This window comes from Ictalurus furcatus, chromosome 22, assembly GCF_023375685.1.
Source record: "Ictalurus furcatus strain D&B chromosome 22, Billie_1.0, whole genome shotgun sequence".
NCBI lineage: Eukaryota > Metazoa > Chordata > Actinopteri > Siluriformes > Ictaluridae > Ictalurus > Ictalurus furcatus.
Window position 1 is genome coordinate 872309 of NC_071276.1, and position 17277 is coordinate 889585.

Below are 17277 nucleotides of genomic sequence, written 5' to 3' on the forward strand. Positions count from 1 at the left end.
ATCCTGTTCAATACGGGATAAACAATGCAAATGTTCCCTCACATGCACAGCGTTTAGTGTGTGTGTGTGTGTGTGTGTGCGTGTGTGTGCGTGTGTGTGTGAACAGAACCCTGGCTGTCACACTCAGGTCTGAGAGCATCTGAGCTACGTGGTCTGGTTTTGCGTCCAAATGATTTGACTCTGAATCGACTCACTGCAGGAAGTCAATCAAACGTTTCCTTTTTTTCTTTTTCTTTTTTTTGCGAGCTGCTAAACTGAGCCAAAGTACAGAGCTGTAGTGCTGGAGAGTTACATCTACAAACAACAACACATAAAATGCTTTAAACTAGTTTTATATATATATATATTGATGCACTCACTAGCCACTTTAGAAAAATAGGAACACCTGTACGCCTGCTGATTCGTGCAGTCATTCAATCAGCCAATCAGCAAACATCAAGTGAGCATCAGGAAGCCAGAGCAGGAAATAACCACTCTGTGCAGCTCTGGGGCGCAGAAAAGCATCTCAGAACAACAAACATTGAGCTCAGATGAGCTACAACAGCAGGGGATCGGATCAGGCTCCTCTCCTCTCAGCCAAGAACAGGAATCTGATGCCAAGTCCAAGTTAGACAGACTCATGAGTGACCTAAAAGTACAACAAAGGACTCTGGAGGTCAAAGTGCACCACTGTGTTTAATGCTGTTCCTCTAACTAAAGGGCGGGATGTGAAGTACCACTCCAGTGACAAAGTGATCGGACTTCCCGGATGATTCAAGGCTCCGCCCTCTTTTTCATACAGACTCTCACTGCTGTTTCATAACATAGTTTATTTTCATCAAATTAGCTTTACAGTGTTTGTATATTAACGTGACTGAAAGAGACTTCTGTCAGTCGTTAGCTACGCTTGCCTGGAAGTAAACACGCCCTGGCTGAGTGAGTACAACTCATCGAATGTCAACTCATTCAAAATCAGTAGTTTTTATGCAAGTGTAAATATTAATTCTCCGGATGATTCAGAAATAAACAATTCCAAAAATCCTAAAATCAGCTGTGGTGGGTTTATTACGTGATCTGACCCAAAAAAAAAGGGAAATGTTTAGGGACAGGTTTCGAATCAGGTTTTCAGACTGTTACGAAGCGTTGACACTGGAGACTCCTTCCATAAATGTCACATAAATGTCTTTTAACCAATGAAAATCAATGATTTTTCAAATCCGGAGCGTCCGCCTGTGAACGAGCCGTTGCTATAGAAACGGTCATGTATTAGACCGAGACACATTAATATAATCCTGTGGTTTTGAACAGCGCTGTGTTGCAATGGTCATTTATATTACTTAATAGGCACTGACCTTTGAGCCTTAAAAAACCCTACACACATCAAGCCCCCCCCCACACACACACACACCTCACTGTTTCTGTCTGTCTCATTCAGTGGGTGTCTCAGCTGTATTTGACTACTCTATGAGTTTCCTGGTGCATATTATTCCTCTATGCAAATCCCATCACCACACACCGTGAACTCCAGCGTACTAATGCAGGAACAGAGGAACAGAGAGGGACAGAGCGCAGGAGAGAGAGAGGAAGTGGGAGAAATGGTTTAGATAGACATGCAGAAGGAAGAAGGAACGGTTCAAGAAGGCTTAATGAAGCACCAGAGCTGCAGGACACGCGCTGATCCGCGGGCCGAGTGATGGAGGTTCTGTACGGAGAGAGCGGGAGATCCAGGTAGGTGAAACATCACAGCTATAACCACAGCTCTGGTGTGTGTGTGTGTGTGTGTGTGTGTGTGTGTGTGTGTGTGTGTGATGAAGCAGAGTTACTGCTACCACACCGAAGTAGATTATTTCTCACTGGAGACTCCTTCCATAAATGTCACAAATATCAACGCACGTTTTTAATCTGTTTGTGTAGGTCATTGTACAAGTGCCTGTTACTATAGAAACGACATCGCGCGTTAACATGAACCTGTGATTCGCAGCCGCGCTACTATCAGAGCTGCTCTTACAGAAAATAAATCAACACCTTCTGGCCAATCAGAATCCAGAATGCAGCAGCGCTGACCGCACTGATACCGGTCCGTATAGTTCCGGAGCGTGACCGCAAGCCCCAGTGCACTGAAAGAAAACCACTTCTTTTTGCGCCGATGGTCCGAACCGTTGTCAGTCTCGGGTGATGGATTTTGTGCAGCCAGAGGAAATGATTGCGTACATGTTGCATATCTATACACCGAACAGAACATACAACGCACGCCATCGGTAAACAGGGCCGTGCTACGTGCTCCTTTGCATGGCCCCGAGTTGTTGCTCTTCAAAATCTGCCATTTGCATTTCCAAAGCAAATACGTTATTAACATAAGGAAGGGCCATTCCTGACTCTATTTTTGGGTGAATCCTTAAACGTAACCTGATTGTGGTGTGTTTATGTGTTTTGTTTGTTTTTCAGTCCAGTAGCGCCTTCGCGGCTGCCCCACTGACTCATCAGATATCTTCCCATCGCACCATCACTGCTCGCCCTCGTCCAGCCATGGAGCAGTCTCCTAATTCCGCACCAGACGGCCCCGGTGTGCCCACGGAGCCCACGCCGAGCACCACGGCTGTCTCTGAAGTGCACGGTTACAGTAACGATGATCTCCCAGAGCTGGAGTGCGCCGTGTGCTTCAGTCAGTTCAACAACGTGTTCAACACGCCCAAAGTGCTGCAGTGTGGCCACACCTTCTGCCTGGAGTGCCTCGCACGCATAAACGTAAAGTCGTCACAGCCCGAGAGCCTGCAGTGTCCTCTCTGCAGAGCGTACACCCCTCTGCCCATCCTCGGCCTGCCCAAACTGGCCACGGATGTGGCGGTGCTGTCCTGCCTGCCCGAGGCCATGCAGCACGTCTACAGCATCCGCTTCAATCGCGACAGAGGCAGGCTGCAGGTGAAGCGCATTCCCAGCTCCGTACCCGCTTCCCCACACAACCAGCACCACAGCCTGGACCTCGGAACGCCCGTCAGCACCGAGGAGAACCAGGACACGCGGAGGGGCGTGTGCCCTTTCTTCAACCGGCTCATGCGGATTCCCACATGCAGGGCGTTCTTCATGATCTCCGGCATGCTCATCATGGTCTCGCTCACCATCGGCATCAGCATCCTCCTTTCAAAAAAGTCACAGTGAGGCAGGGATTTCAGGGCAGCGGGTCGATCTGTCCATATTTCCATATTAGGAAATCCCTCACTACAGGTGGAGGAAACAAACCCAGTCTGAATACAGACAATCGCGTGCTACATTTCTGATCTCAGTGCGTTACGAGCAAGTCGAACAGCCGTGATACCATTCCGTAAGTTGATGCATTTCCCTTTGAAACTGGAAACAAGCCTGCTGGTCAACTCTCTCACTCTGGCTCTCTCTCTCTTTCACACACACACACACACACACACACACTCTCTAATATACGTTGCTATGTCCAAACGCTTGCTTGTTGTTTCATAGCTCCAGAATAACATGCAGGAAGTCACACAATCACAGCGACACTAATGGACCATGTTTGATGCTAACTTGCTGCTACTGTAGAGCGATTTATTTAGCGAGGTAGAACCTATGAACTGGTGTCATCGACTCTCCAGCGGTTCTTCCGCAGCAGCCTGCTTCTCTCCGGATAAAGCGAGCGAGACCCTGCCACTCTCTGCACTTTCAGGAAGATGATCTGTCTGCTCCAGACGGATTAAATATGTCAAACGTGTTCATAACAACATGTATTCCTGTTTTATCTTTTCTTCCTGTTCTCACTTGAGATCCTCAGATTTTGCACTGTTAGCTGCTAAGCAGGCTAACTGTAAACATGAATGTTCACCATTACCAGTCTTATTAAAGACAGAGAAAACACTACTCACTGGCTTAATATCTAAATTACCATCATTCTAGTCCTGCGTTTCTCCAAAACCAGCACGCTAGGTGTCCAAAAAGTTACATGAACTAGCCAGCTAGCTACCTAGCTAGCCAACAAGATAACGTGAACAAATAAAATGGCTTCTGATTTAGATATATTATGGAGCTGGGTGATTTTTAGTTTGACTAAAATGCACAAACATGCTAGTTATCAGTAAAGTTTGTAGCTAATAAATACCCAGCTATCTACCTAGTGAGCTAACAAGCTAATGTTAGCAAACAAAAGACTGTGGTTTTACATATATATTATGGAACTGATTAGCTTTTGGGGGCAATTTTTAATTTAACACCTGCTAGCTAACATTAGAACTTAAAAATAGCTACCTAGCTAACTAAAAAGCTAACATTACTATGCGATATGTAAAACGGTTTGATATATATATATATATATATATATACATATATATATATATATATATATATATATATATATATATATATATATATATATCTCACATGATAGTTTAATAGCACTAGCCTACTAACAATTAACAAACATGCTAGTTATCAATGTTAACTAACTAGCTAACATTTATGGTGTCTTTTTGACAGTAGTTAACTTTTTAGGGGCAATTTTTAATTTAACTCAACTACTTGAGTTGAAAACAAACATGCTAGTTATAAGGAAAGTCTCTTGCTAACATTAAATAGCCAACTAGCTTCCTAGCAAGCTAACATTAGCAATTAAAACCATTTATGTGTCATATAGCCGATCTTATGGACGTAGCAAGCCTTCTGGGTGATTATTAGCTGAACACAAGTTTCAGCTAGTTTCTGGATAATAATAACTAGCCAGCTAGCTAGGTAAGTACCTAGCTAACATTATCAATGAACAGTGTTTATGGTTTATGGGCTATACCTTATGGAACAAGCAAACTTGTTGGGCATTTTTTAGTTTAATACCACTACTTAATATTAAGAAAGATCCTACTTATCAAGAAGGTTTCTAGCTAATACTAACTAGCCAGCTCTCTAGCTAGCTAGAAAGGTAATATTAGCAATAAAAACAGTTTATTGTTTATACACCTTATGGCACTAGCCTGCTTTCTGGACAACAAACCATGCTAGTTCTCAAGAAAGTTTCTGGCTTATACTAGCCAGCCAACAGCTAGCTGACAAACTAACATTGCGTTTATGGTTTAAATGTCTGATGGAATTAACTGTTTTTCTGTGCAGTTTTTAGTTTAACAGTAGCTAGAAAACAGGTGCAATTCACAGACACAGGAAGTATGTAAACGCAGGGTAAAATGATTGTTTACCACAGAAGCATTATCATCACCTTTAATCGCCATGGGAAAATTCTTCACCTCAGCTCTGTCGACGCTGCCAAGACCAAACTTCGAAAACGTGAGGTAAAGTTACCTGACATTAGCACTGATAATGAGTAGATAGACACAGAGTTAATGGATGTTGTGTATGAATTATTTCATATTTACTGCTTTTCATTGTGTTTAGTTTAATTCCTTTACAGAATGAAAAACTTGTGGACGGGTGAAAGAGTTTTAACTTTGAGCACCGATAGCATCCTTTTGCTAATGCTAGCTATCTGTATTCTTAGTTGACATTAGAGCGTTTGAGAGCTGAGCGGTGAGAAGGAGCTCGAAGCTAGTGGTTGATGAGGAGAAATGAAGAAACTTGAGGTGAAACTCCCAGATTTCTACTCGCAGTGCTTGCAGTTTATTCACCTCATGAATTCTGACTTGCACTGATATTTCAAATTATTATTTATAAGTAGCCTACACTTCTCATAAATCATTTTCCTCTCAGAAGTTGTTGTAGTTGAAGTAGTGTGATGGTTGCTGATGGTTCCCTGTCCACCAGGTGGCGCGGTATCATTACAGTAGTTGTGAAGCTGTGAGCTGGCGAAGTTTCCAGAATAACTGCGTCGGTGCGTAATGGAAAAACACTGGAGAGCTGAGTGATGTTCAGCTGGGCTGCTTCCACAAAACAGGAAATCTGAGGAAACAAAGATGGGAATCAGCATCTGTAATTCCCAATGATGGATTCCTGGTGAATTTAAGGATGTGTGTAAGAGTGTGTGTTTCCAGCACACCTTGCAAACTCTCCAGATTTACAAACACTCCGAATGTTAATAATCAAATAATCACAATCAAATAAACCCTCACGCCGAGTAGAGAAGAATCTCCAAAATTTCCAGGGTCATGACCTGGAAAAGGCATTTCACTCACAGATATAAACACAGAAATTGATCTTTGACTATTTTAGCGTTATCTTAGCTAATTAAATGTAGATCTCACCATGATATTGTGCTGTTAGCCCTTTGCTAACTGATATGTATATTTTATCTTTCATCTAACGTTTTACTCAGCTTTTAAATGTAACATTCTCGTTAAAAGAAATGTAAACTAAATTAAATTAAGCTAACAGATATTTAGCTTTACCTTAACAGAAAATCAGAACTTCTCTAAATGAAGTTTATACTTTAGCTTTTGTTGCTTGTAGAAACTTAGCTTTAAATTCTTTAGCAAACTGTAGTTTAAGTCCCTAAATGATATTAGCTTTAAAAATATTCCAAACATGAATTTAGCTTGTACCTTAGATGTAATAATAATAATAATAATAATAATAATAATAATAATAATAATAATACTTTTACTTTTCAAGCTAACCAAAATGAGTGAACGGATTTAGCAGCTACAGCTTGTTAACTTTTATGCTAGCTGAGATTTAGCTTCTGTAGTTTTTAAAACTTACATTTAGCTTCTATCTAGCTGAGATTTATCTTTTACTGTTTCATTAACTGTAAAGAACTGTAACTGTAACTTAAAATGTTGTTTTCAGTGTTGGGTTGTTAATTTATTTTTCTGTTTAAAAAGAGAAAAGTTTAATTTCATTGTGAATAATTAATGACTGAACGGTGAGGTCTGGCTGCAGTACCGTCTCAGACCAGTAGGGGGATGCTGCCTGACCTGAGTGTTAGAGCAGGAGATGATGAAACTGCAGCTGTGTTAATGACAGTGATGTGTGATCCATCAGTTGATCAGAGCAGGTAGGATTTATCAGGAAAAAACATCAGCAGTGAATCAGCCGAGACTGAAAATATGACATCACACTGATCTGAGGTCAGGGCTTATATCAAATAAAGTTGAGGAATGTGTAAAGGAGATTAGACGTTGGATAATTACTAACTTCCTTCTACTTAATTCTGATAAGACAGAAGAACTTGTAATAGGCCCACATGTAGCTAGAAGTAATCTTTCTGATTTCACAGTAACTCTGGATGGACTTTCTGTTTCATCATGTGCAGCAGTTAAAGACCTTGGAGTGATTATTGACTCCAGTCTATCATTTGATGCTCATGTAGATAATATTACTAGGATAGTCTTCTTTCATCTCAGAAATATTTCTAAGATAAGAAATATATTGTCACTACATGATGCAGAAATATTAGTTCATGCTTTCGTCGCCTCTAGACTAGATTACTGTAATGCCTTACTGTCTGGATGTTCCAGTAGGAATATAAATAAGCTCCAGTTAGTCCAGAATGCAGCTGCTAGAGTCCTAACTAGAACCAGAAGGTACGACCACATCACCCCGATCTTATCCACACTGCATTGCCTCCCAGTGAAATCACGCATTAACTATAAAATACTTTTATTAACCTATAAAGCACTAAACGGTCTCGCGCCACAGTACCTGAGAGAACTCTTGGTTTTCTATGATCCGCCATGCCTACTTAGATCAAAAGATGCAGGCTATTTGTTGGTACCTGGAATAGTGAAGGCTACAGCAGGGGAAGAGCTTTCTCTTATAGAGCCCCACAGTTATGGAACAGTCTTCCAATTAGTGTTCGGGACTCACAGTCTCAGTGTTTAAGTCCAGGCTGAAAATGTATTTGTTTACTCAAGCCCTTTGTGGATATTTTTGTTCTTAGGTAAATGAGCAGATCTAGAGGATCACAGGTACAGAGTGTTGAGGTGAACTGGGATGTTTGGATGCTGCTGCTGAGGATGTCCCACATGGTGCAGACTAAACATCATTGAGATTACTGAGGACGGTTCCACTTAAACACCATGAAGATGCTTGGACCTCAGTTCATATGAACAGTTATGCTGTGATAGCTTTAGAACTACAATTACCACAAACAGTTCTGCACTCGAGTCTCCATCAGTGAACAGTGAACAGTACTATACTATATATATTATATATATATATATATATATATATATATATATATATATATATATAGTATAGTATAGTATAGTATATTATATACATTAAATATATATAGCCAAAATGTGTGTGTGTGTGTGTGTGTTCAGCATGGGAACTGGCACACGCTACACTCTTTGTGATAATAAGAACTTTGTCTCTGTAGAGGACAGACAAGGAGTGTGTGTGTGGATGAGTGTGTACAGATCAGTCTCAGGTCAGTGCCTTCTAATACAACTTTCATACATACACACTCACACACACACACACACACACACACTCACACACACACACACACACTTTGTTGCCTGCAGTGTTTCAACCCCATGTCCTGTTTCTGTCACTTATACTGTATGACATGCAAAGACACTTTAACACTCCCATATTCTCTAGTTCACTTGTGTGTGTGTGTGTGTGTGTGTGTGTGAAATGAGCTCTAGTTACTGTTATAGATAACAAACCTGAACGCACTCCACCCTTAGCCTGCATTCATGGCCCACGGCCCTGAGAGACCCGGGCAAACACACAGTGTGTGTCACGCAAAACACACACACACACCCACACCCACACACACACACACACACACACACACACAAACACACACACACACACAAACACACACACACACACACAAACACACACACACACACAAACACACACACAGAGCTTTATCTACTTTATTTAACCTATCTCAAGTTCTAATTTTGGTCGTCCAGCCCATCAGTGCTTAGTAACATTAAAAACATTTAAAAAACATTTGCGTTACTATGCGCTAACGCCTCGGAGACGATTTCACATTTTACACGCTGCATTGTGGAATATTTCTAACCTTATATTTATAAAAACCCATAATTACTCAAATAAACAGGTAGCATGTTTTCGCAACATGCAGTTTAGTGAGAAAATGGGAGCTTTGAATTGCATGTTAGCGTTAAAGTCAGTTAAAGTCAGTGAGTCAGTGAGTCAGTGACTCAGTGGGTCAGCGAGTCAGCTAGCGAGTGCTAAGCGTAAGACGACTCGCACCTGGTTTTTTCAAGGCCACATTGTGGATTTGTGTCTGAAAGCTCGGTCAGAGTAAAGAACTTTATAAAACACAGCGTGGGTTACATTGGTGATTTATTTTCAGGAGTTTCCACTTACACTGCCGTTTCTCAGTAACATGACAAGCTGCGTTTTTATTGACGTCAGGAGAAAAAAGAGAGGCTGCTGTGTATTAAAAGATGATTAATTAACCGTACTCTTATTAACCCGCAGTCAGAGAGTCACACGGCTGCAGCACTTCACCTGCAGTACGCTTCAGAAATGATCCTGCTTCACGCCGTGTCTCACTGATTAGCCGTGTTTTAGCTGCAGGCGGTTGTGGGTTCAGACAAGGGGCAGAGCGGCTCAGGTGCTGTTACCAAACTGCACACAAACGTGTGTGTGTGTGTGTGTGTGTGTGTGTGAAACTGTCACCACAAAGTCTGAAGCACACGGTTGTATAGAACGTCTCTGTACGCTGTAGCGTTACGGGTTCCCTTCACTGGAACGGCACAAAGTGCACAAAAGGTGCGAGCAACATGAAGACATGGTGTGTGAAGGTTGGAAGAAGGTGGAAGAACTCTGTGTCCCTCCACACAGATAGATAGATAGATAGATAGATAGATGGATAGGTGGATAGATCACAGACATATAGGAGAGAAGGGGAAAAAACAAAAAAACCTATCAGGATCATACAACGAATGCCAGAGCACAAAATGGCACCACTATGGTTAATTACCTGTGTGTTTAACGCTCGTATAGCCATAGGAACAAAACTTCTACCATAGCAGGTCTTTCTGCACATGGGTCGTCTCTACCTGCGGCCAGAAGGAAGGGAAGATCCCTGACCTCAACCCTACTGCACACCTTTGGGATGAACTGGAACTGGAGCCTCCTCACCCAACATGAGCACCTGACCTCAACCTCACTAACGCTCTTGTGGACTGCGTGAATGATCACACATCCCCACAGCCACGCCCCAGAATCTAGTGGAAAGCCTTCCCAGAAGAGTGGAGCTTACTTTAACTGTAAAAGGAGGAATAAACCTGGAATGGGATGTTCAACAAGGACGAAGGTGTGGCGGTCAGGGGTGCACATACTTGTATGCACAAGAGAAACGTTAGAAATAGAAATCACTCTAATGCCAGATTGTCTACAGGGAACTGTATCCGCGGTGATTTCAGCAGCAGGTTCATGGACATGTCCTTCATTCTAAGCAAACGAGGGACGACGCTGTAAAGCAAAGCGGCAAATCCAAACGCTGGTCTCGAGTGATTCCTGTTCAACACGAAGCTCTCTCATTCCCATCTCCTCCTGGGACTAGCTTCTGATGTTTCAGAGAGTGAAGTCCTGCGTTACTCATCTGAGATAGTTCCACACACCTGAATCTCAGCGAATTCCTGACATAATTCACTGAGAATACGGATTTCACAGGTATTACTTCATCTCTGTCATTCATGCCCCGTTAGTCACTAAGTGACAGCCAGGTGTCGTCACCTGGGCAGGTATCGATTACTCCTGTGAGAAAATGACCGTGAGAAGAAAGAGAACAGAGCTCCCACAATCTGCAGCCTCCTTCTCTCCAGCCTGCTACGTGTGTCACGGTGATTTATTAGAGACAATCCTCTACAAAGTGGCGGCGCAGAGACGGGAGCGTTCTGTTCCCGTGACGGGATCTCCGTGTTCAGGAGTCACCGGGTTCTCGGGTGTGAGAAAAATGATTGTTCAAGAAACATCCAGCTTCCTGCTAGCATATCTGCAGCTTTTAGTAAAGCTTCATCGAGGGACAGCTTTTAAATAAAGTCGAGAGAAAAGTTCAATAGGTGGTTTAACAGGTTATGGTGTGTGTGTGTGTGTGTGTGTGTGTGAGTGTGTGTGTGTGTGTGTGGTCGTTGGATTGCGTGCTGCTATGCTAAGCCGAGACAGAATTTCATGATTAGCAGTAGACCGAGCATTCCTTTCATCAGTCTGCGGTTAAACACACACACACACACACACGGATCTTTTCAGGATTTAAGACAGCCAATCGGAGATCCAGAAGGTGGAGAGGTAGCGTGTGTGCTGTAGGTGTGTGACGGTAAATCAGAGGCATCTTCTGACTAACCGGAGGAGCTCGGTGTGGTTCTGTGACTGGACACGCTCTCTGCAGCTTACACTCGCCTCCAGTGTAGGTCTGACAGGGTTAGATAAAGTCACGCAGCGTAAACAACAAATAAAAGAAGGGAGATGAGTAAGGCTGTTTGACACTAGTTGTGTTTTTTTTTCCTTCTCAACCACCAGTGTGTGCTTTACATGCGATCCTACAGGAAGCGCTCACTCTTAATAAGTGCTCATGATGTTGATGTTTTATTTGGTCCCGGCAGAGCTTCTAAAACTCAAGGAGTATCATCGGGCGTCTGTTTACCTCCTGACCAAGGTCACAAGTTAGTCACAAGGTCATGGTTACAGTGCGACCATCATGTGAGACACTTATATATCAGAACACACACACACACAAAAACCCCCACAATCCAACCAGCTGGATCAGCTGGATCAGTTTCTGAAGAAGAAAAGGCCACGTGTGAAAGCAGCCGTAAGGATTCTCGGGTTTTCTCTCTGAGGGAAGCATGAACGTTTCTATGTAGAACCATTATGGATGTAAAGAATTTGAGTGAAGTGTCATTATGGCTGAAAAGACTCATACAGGTTCACCATGTCTGAAAAAACAATAAATACATTCATAAATTCTGCAAAAATATTGATTGAATAAACAGTCTGACCCGGGGAAAATGATCGACTGAAACAGAACGAGCGCTATAGCGGAAATAGAGCTCCAAAGTCGGCTAAAGTGACGGAGTTCAGAAATAGAGCTCCAAAGTCGGCTAAAGTGACGGAGTTCAGAAATAGAGCTCCAAAGTCGGCTAAAATGACGGAGTTCAGAAATAGAGCTCCAAAGTCGGCTAAAATGACGGATTTCTGTGGCCTTGGTTGGGGCTTGATAACGACCGAAGAGCTCTTTTTAACCGTTGTAACGTGGTCGTGTAACTGTATATTGTACAATGCGTGTCAGACATTGTGCTCCAGAGCGATTGGCTCTCCACGAAAGAACGTGATCATGTGACCAGTGTGCTCTGTATATATTTTAAGTCTATGGGATGCACAGACTGGGATCTCTGTTGTTCAAACATACTGATTAGAATGCGCTTATACACGGTACGGAGCACACATTCCCACAGTGCACATCGTCACTCCAGTAAGAACCACACAGCTGAGCGTTTCCCTCTCAGAAAGGGTTCCGTGTAGGAGGCTAAGAACCCTTACTTATCCAGTGAGCCCGAGAACTGCTGTCCGTCTCTTGCACTTGTAGGAGCAGGAGTGTGTTCGACGAGCCTTAGAACTCGATGACCGATGGCTCTTGTTCCGGTCACGTGTTTGGCCTTTACATGGCTAAAGGCCGTGTAAACGGCCCCGTGTTTCTGGATGAATAAACATGGCAGCGCGATGATCTATGGAATAAGCGGCGCATACACTCTCGGCCATCTGGAGTGTGTTTGTGTTTTCTACCCTGACAGAGGAAAAAGCTCTTCACGACTTCAGAAAGTCCGGCTGGTGGTGCGTGAGGAACCCCGAGGAGTGGAGGAGGAGTGGAGCACTCAGGACTGAAATGTAAACACACGATTTAAAAGCTGACTCACTTGAGGATGTTGCAATCACCTGTCTAACTGAACAGAGATAAGCGCGCTATGCCCACCTCAGCCGCTACATGATAACAACAAAAAGAAAAGCAAACACTGAACTCTCCTGACCCTTGACTAACGCTCGCGCCTCCTCGTCCATGTTTAAAAGCACTTTGTGGAAAAAGTTTCTTGCGCCACGACGTCAGACCGCGTCATATTATTCTTAGCGGCTAGTGCTGAGTGACCTACAGTAGCGCTAATGCTAACGCGACTGCGTTTTTGTCTGTTGCAAACTTGCTCAACAGGTCATCACTAAATATAGCAAGAAGGACGTATAGAACAGGAGAATTCCTTCACATGGTGCTGCTTTAGTAGTAAACGATTTCCTAAAACGGCGTGTCTGCAACGTTTTATTCCTCTTATACGTTTTAGAGTTGCACGTTCAACACCTTCTGACCAACCAGAATAGAGATCTGAGGAGCAGCATGGTCTGGGAGAAGAATCTGGGTTGTTTTATGAGGGCGTGAAGGTCAAGATCTGCATGGGGCGTCTTTCAGAAGTTTCTGGAGAGAAGGACGACTGGAACGATGGTGTGATTAGCGATAATGAACGTGTTTGACGCGTGGGCATCTCTCATTTTCTAAAACAGAGCCTGTTGCTAGGCAGGACGGCTCCCTGCAGAGCCAAACACACCAAAACATGGAGAAGATCATTCACAGCACGCTGCACCAAAAACCCAACACCACTCCTGCACACTGCAGGTATAACCATGATGTAAACGCTGGCACGATTTCCAGTCACGCTCTGCTCGTGTCTCCTCGTGGCGCTCAGACTGCAGTTTCCCCGAACGTCTTCAGCTCTAAAACCACAAGAATGTGAGTGAAGCCTGCAGTATTACAGAGCTGAGGGGTTCTGATTGCTACGTGTGTGTGTGTGTGTGTGTGTGTGTGTGTGCGTGTGGGAGTTCCTCAGTAAGCGGAGTCTGGAACGAGTGCTATGCCGTGCAGTGGAAGAACAATGCTGCAGGCATTGAGAACAAAAAACAGATGCTAAAAATAACTTAATGACCATTGGTGTGGTCCAGAGCCTCAGGTGTGAGGGCCACACCCATCTCAGGTGTATTTAAGGATGGAGAGGTGCTGCAGAGAACAGACAGAAGGAGAGCAAGAGAGAGAGAGAGAGAGACACACATAAGGAGAATTGACATTTTGTGTACATGTCCAGTCATCAGGAGGGACAGACGAGATATCTTATAAAGCAGCAGAGGGAAGAACCATGGCGGAGATGAGCTCAGCTCCGGTTTTGTTGAGACGGCGTGTCCGGCGTGTCCTCTACCCTGCCGGAGCGAGACGTGTCCCGCCGAAGGAGGACAGAGACCCGACACGCCTCTGGCTCCTTCTCCTATCCGCCGTCCTCTTCCTCCAGATCTACATGGAGGACGAGCGATGGGACGCGCCGAGCGCCGAGGGAGCCGTGGGACAGGGGGACGGCGTCACCGAGAGACACCGGGACGCTCCCGAGGAGAACACGTCTCAGCCGTGTGGACGGAACACGCACACGCACACGCACGCGTACACGCAGCAGCCTACGTGCAGTCCATGAGGACGACCGGGAGGAGAATTGACTGTGGGGGGATCGATCACGTGTGTGTGTGTGTGTGAGTGTGAGTGTGAGTGGACTGCACAGACTCACACACGGGAAACACCCCCCTCCTGCTGAGTCGGGCTTCCCGAATGCAGGATTGCCCACACTCACACACACACACACACACACACACACACACACAATGGAGAAAGTCTCTGGGCTGTAAGCTGATGCACACACATGCGTCACACAGAAGCCCTTTCTCCCCTGCCCAGACCCTGCTGTCTGTCTGAGTGTGTGAGTGTCTGAGTATGTGTGTGTGTGTGTGTGTGTGTGTTTGGGGATTTAGTAAAAAGGGAAAAATGGGATCGATGACTTCAGATCTCTTCACTGGAGAAAAAGTGACTGGAAAGGTTTTGTGAATCACAGCATACTGTACATGTAAATACACACACACACACACACACACCTTTACAGTAGAAAAACCTTACTGATTTGTATATAACTGTATATAAATCTAGTTTATCGTGTTAATAATTGTGAAGTAAATGTACAGTATTATAAGGATCACTGTTACACGTTCCGTGTTTCTTTTATTGCTTTGATTAAAGACTTTGATCTCTTTACTGTGTATGTTTATATTTCCTAAATAAACCTCAGAGGAATGCTCGAACAGTATGAACAGCAGGGTAAAGAAATGAAGTCCCGACCGAGCGGAACAGAACTCGATATGACTTCCTGAAGCTGTGCGACCGAGTGTGAGGAGATTAATGTTGATAAAGACGGGAATAAATCAATTAAAACCGATCAAATGCATTATGACCGGTTTACACGACCTCAGCCGGTATCTTTATCTACTATAATCCTATAACTCTGCGATATAACTTATCAAATCCTGCTATAATAAATCCTCCTAGCCGATTTATACAGACGTCCTTCAACAGCGTTGAACCCTAGAGAAAGATGTTTAACATGAACATCATCATAGGGACAGTTTGAAATCCCACACACACACACACACACACAATCTCACCCACATTCTCCCACACACACCCTCTCACACACCCTCTCTCACACTGTTGCACCGTGAGTACTCAGCAGAAAGCCTCTCTGGAGCAGCTTCTGTGTGATCTCACCACAGGTCCAGACCAGACTTCTCCGTGACTCATCAGACGCTCGTTTATAAAATGCAGCGCGTCAGTGTGAAGGGCTTAAAAACACTCGAACAATGTCAGCTTCTAAAACTAACAGCTGAAAGTGGATTTATGGAGTGAAGCGTAAGAAAAACATTCACTCCAAATGTTCCAACTCGATATCTAGATATTTATATGTGATGCATGAGCAACATTTTATAAGGTTTTTTTTTACTGTCAGCAGTGTGTTTTACTTCAGAGACCCGCTGTGTTTGGCCAGGACTGAACTCAATTACTGTAGGGCCAGTCTCTCTCACCACCCTGGATGATTTCCCTGAATGTCTACACCCTGAATGTCTACACCCTGAATTTCTACGCCCTGTTTATTTACTTGAGTTTGTACAACCTGAATTTTTTATTACTTGATTTTTTATATATATATAACTTCCATTTTCAAAACCTGGAATTTACATTAACGGAGTTTCCATCTAATTGAATTTCTATAACCTGTATTTTTACCGCATTAGTACTATTCTTATGATCTTCTACATCAAATTTCTACAGCCTGAATTTTCAAGCACACCTGATGCTAAGCTAATCGAGGGCTTCATTAGTTGCAGCAGGTGTGCTTGAGCTGGAACACATGATGAAATACCTGAACTGGCTAGGGGTAGAAAATGTATGAAATACCTGGACAGGGCAGAAAAAGGAAGCTATTGACGGCTACAAGCAGATTTGTGAGAAGGCACATTGTGAAAAACCCTCACGTGACTGTAAAAGACTGCAGCGAGACTCGGTGTAACCGGCACTGAGGGTTTCAGTGAGCACAGTAAGGTGTGTACTAAACGCAGAAGGTTTCCGTGTCAGAACTCCAAGACGTTCACCGCTACTGACCCAAAAGCACAAGAAAAGTCGCTCAGAATCATATAAATAATCCACAGAAGTTTTGGGATTCTGTTCTGTGGAGCGATGAAACAAAAGTGGAGCTTTTCAGCACGATGGATCAGCGGTACGTCTGGAGGAAGAAGAATGAAGAAAGAACACTCTGTCCACAGTCGAGCATGGTGGGGGCTCGGTGATGCTCTGCGGCTGCTCTGCATCCTCTGGCACTGGAAACCTGCAGCGTGTGGAAGGTGAGATGGATTCACTGAAGTATCAGGAAACCCTAGGAGAAAGTGTTTAGCCTGAAGCTAGAATATGCAGCGAGTCGTTTTTAGTCATCATTCATCACTGTCCAGATTAGATCGAGAAGAAGATGAGTATTTTGAAATTGCCTCCAGTCTATATGAGGTAACGAGGTAAACATATTTACTCTTTATAGCCGACATGCTATTTCACGTTGGTATAATTGATACGTCATAATGAAAAAAAGCAAAAAACAGATGCCTACACACACACACACACACACACACACACTTACACAAACACACACACACACATACACACACCACATTGGGGGAACACCTTTCTCAGCTCTTACGTCACACACACATACAATAATGCAAGACCTGCGCATCACATTACAGCTTCAAAAAAAACTCATTCGTGTGTGTGTGTGTGTGTGTGTGTGTGTGTGTGCTGAGAGAGAGAGAGAGAGAGAGAGAGAGAGGGAATAGAAAGAACAGGTGCATGGCTCTCTTTTTTGTGTGAATGAGGCACTGCGTCACTAGTTCCTCCTTTATCTTCATCATCATCTTTACACTCATCTGTTACTGTACGTTTATCTTTCATCCTCCATAGCAACTGTTTTTCTAGTGCACACACACACACACACACACACACACACACACACACACTTACACATG

At 43.7% G+C, this 17277-nt stretch overlaps 2 protein-coding genes across 5 annotated transcripts in view; both read left to right on the top strand.

Annotated features, from left to right (window-relative positions):
• wdr31 (WD repeat domain 31) overlaps window positions 1-1217 on the top strand; it is an 8077-nt gene extending 6860 nt beyond the window's left edge. For all 4 annotated transcript variants that reach the window (XM_053610699.1, XM_053610701.1, XM_053610702.1 and 1 more), the window contains one exon: window positions 1-1217. This exon is cut by the window's left edge and continues 720 nt beyond it. The gene's annotated coding sequence lies outside the window, so the exon portion shown is untranslated.
• Window positions 1218-1235: 18 nt separating this feature from the next.
• Window positions 1236-3838, top strand: LOC128599215 (E3 ubiquitin-protein ligase RNF183). Its single transcript, XM_053610703.1, has 2 exons — window positions 1236-1707; window positions 2425-3838. Exon 2 carries the CDS (start codon window positions 2506-2508, stop codon window positions 3133-3135), a length of 630 nt encoding a protein of 209 aa, XP_053466678.1. The 5' UTR covers window positions 1236-1707; window positions 2425-2505; the 3' UTR covers window positions 3136-3838.
• The last annotated feature ends 13439 nt before the right edge of the window (window positions 3839-17277 follow it).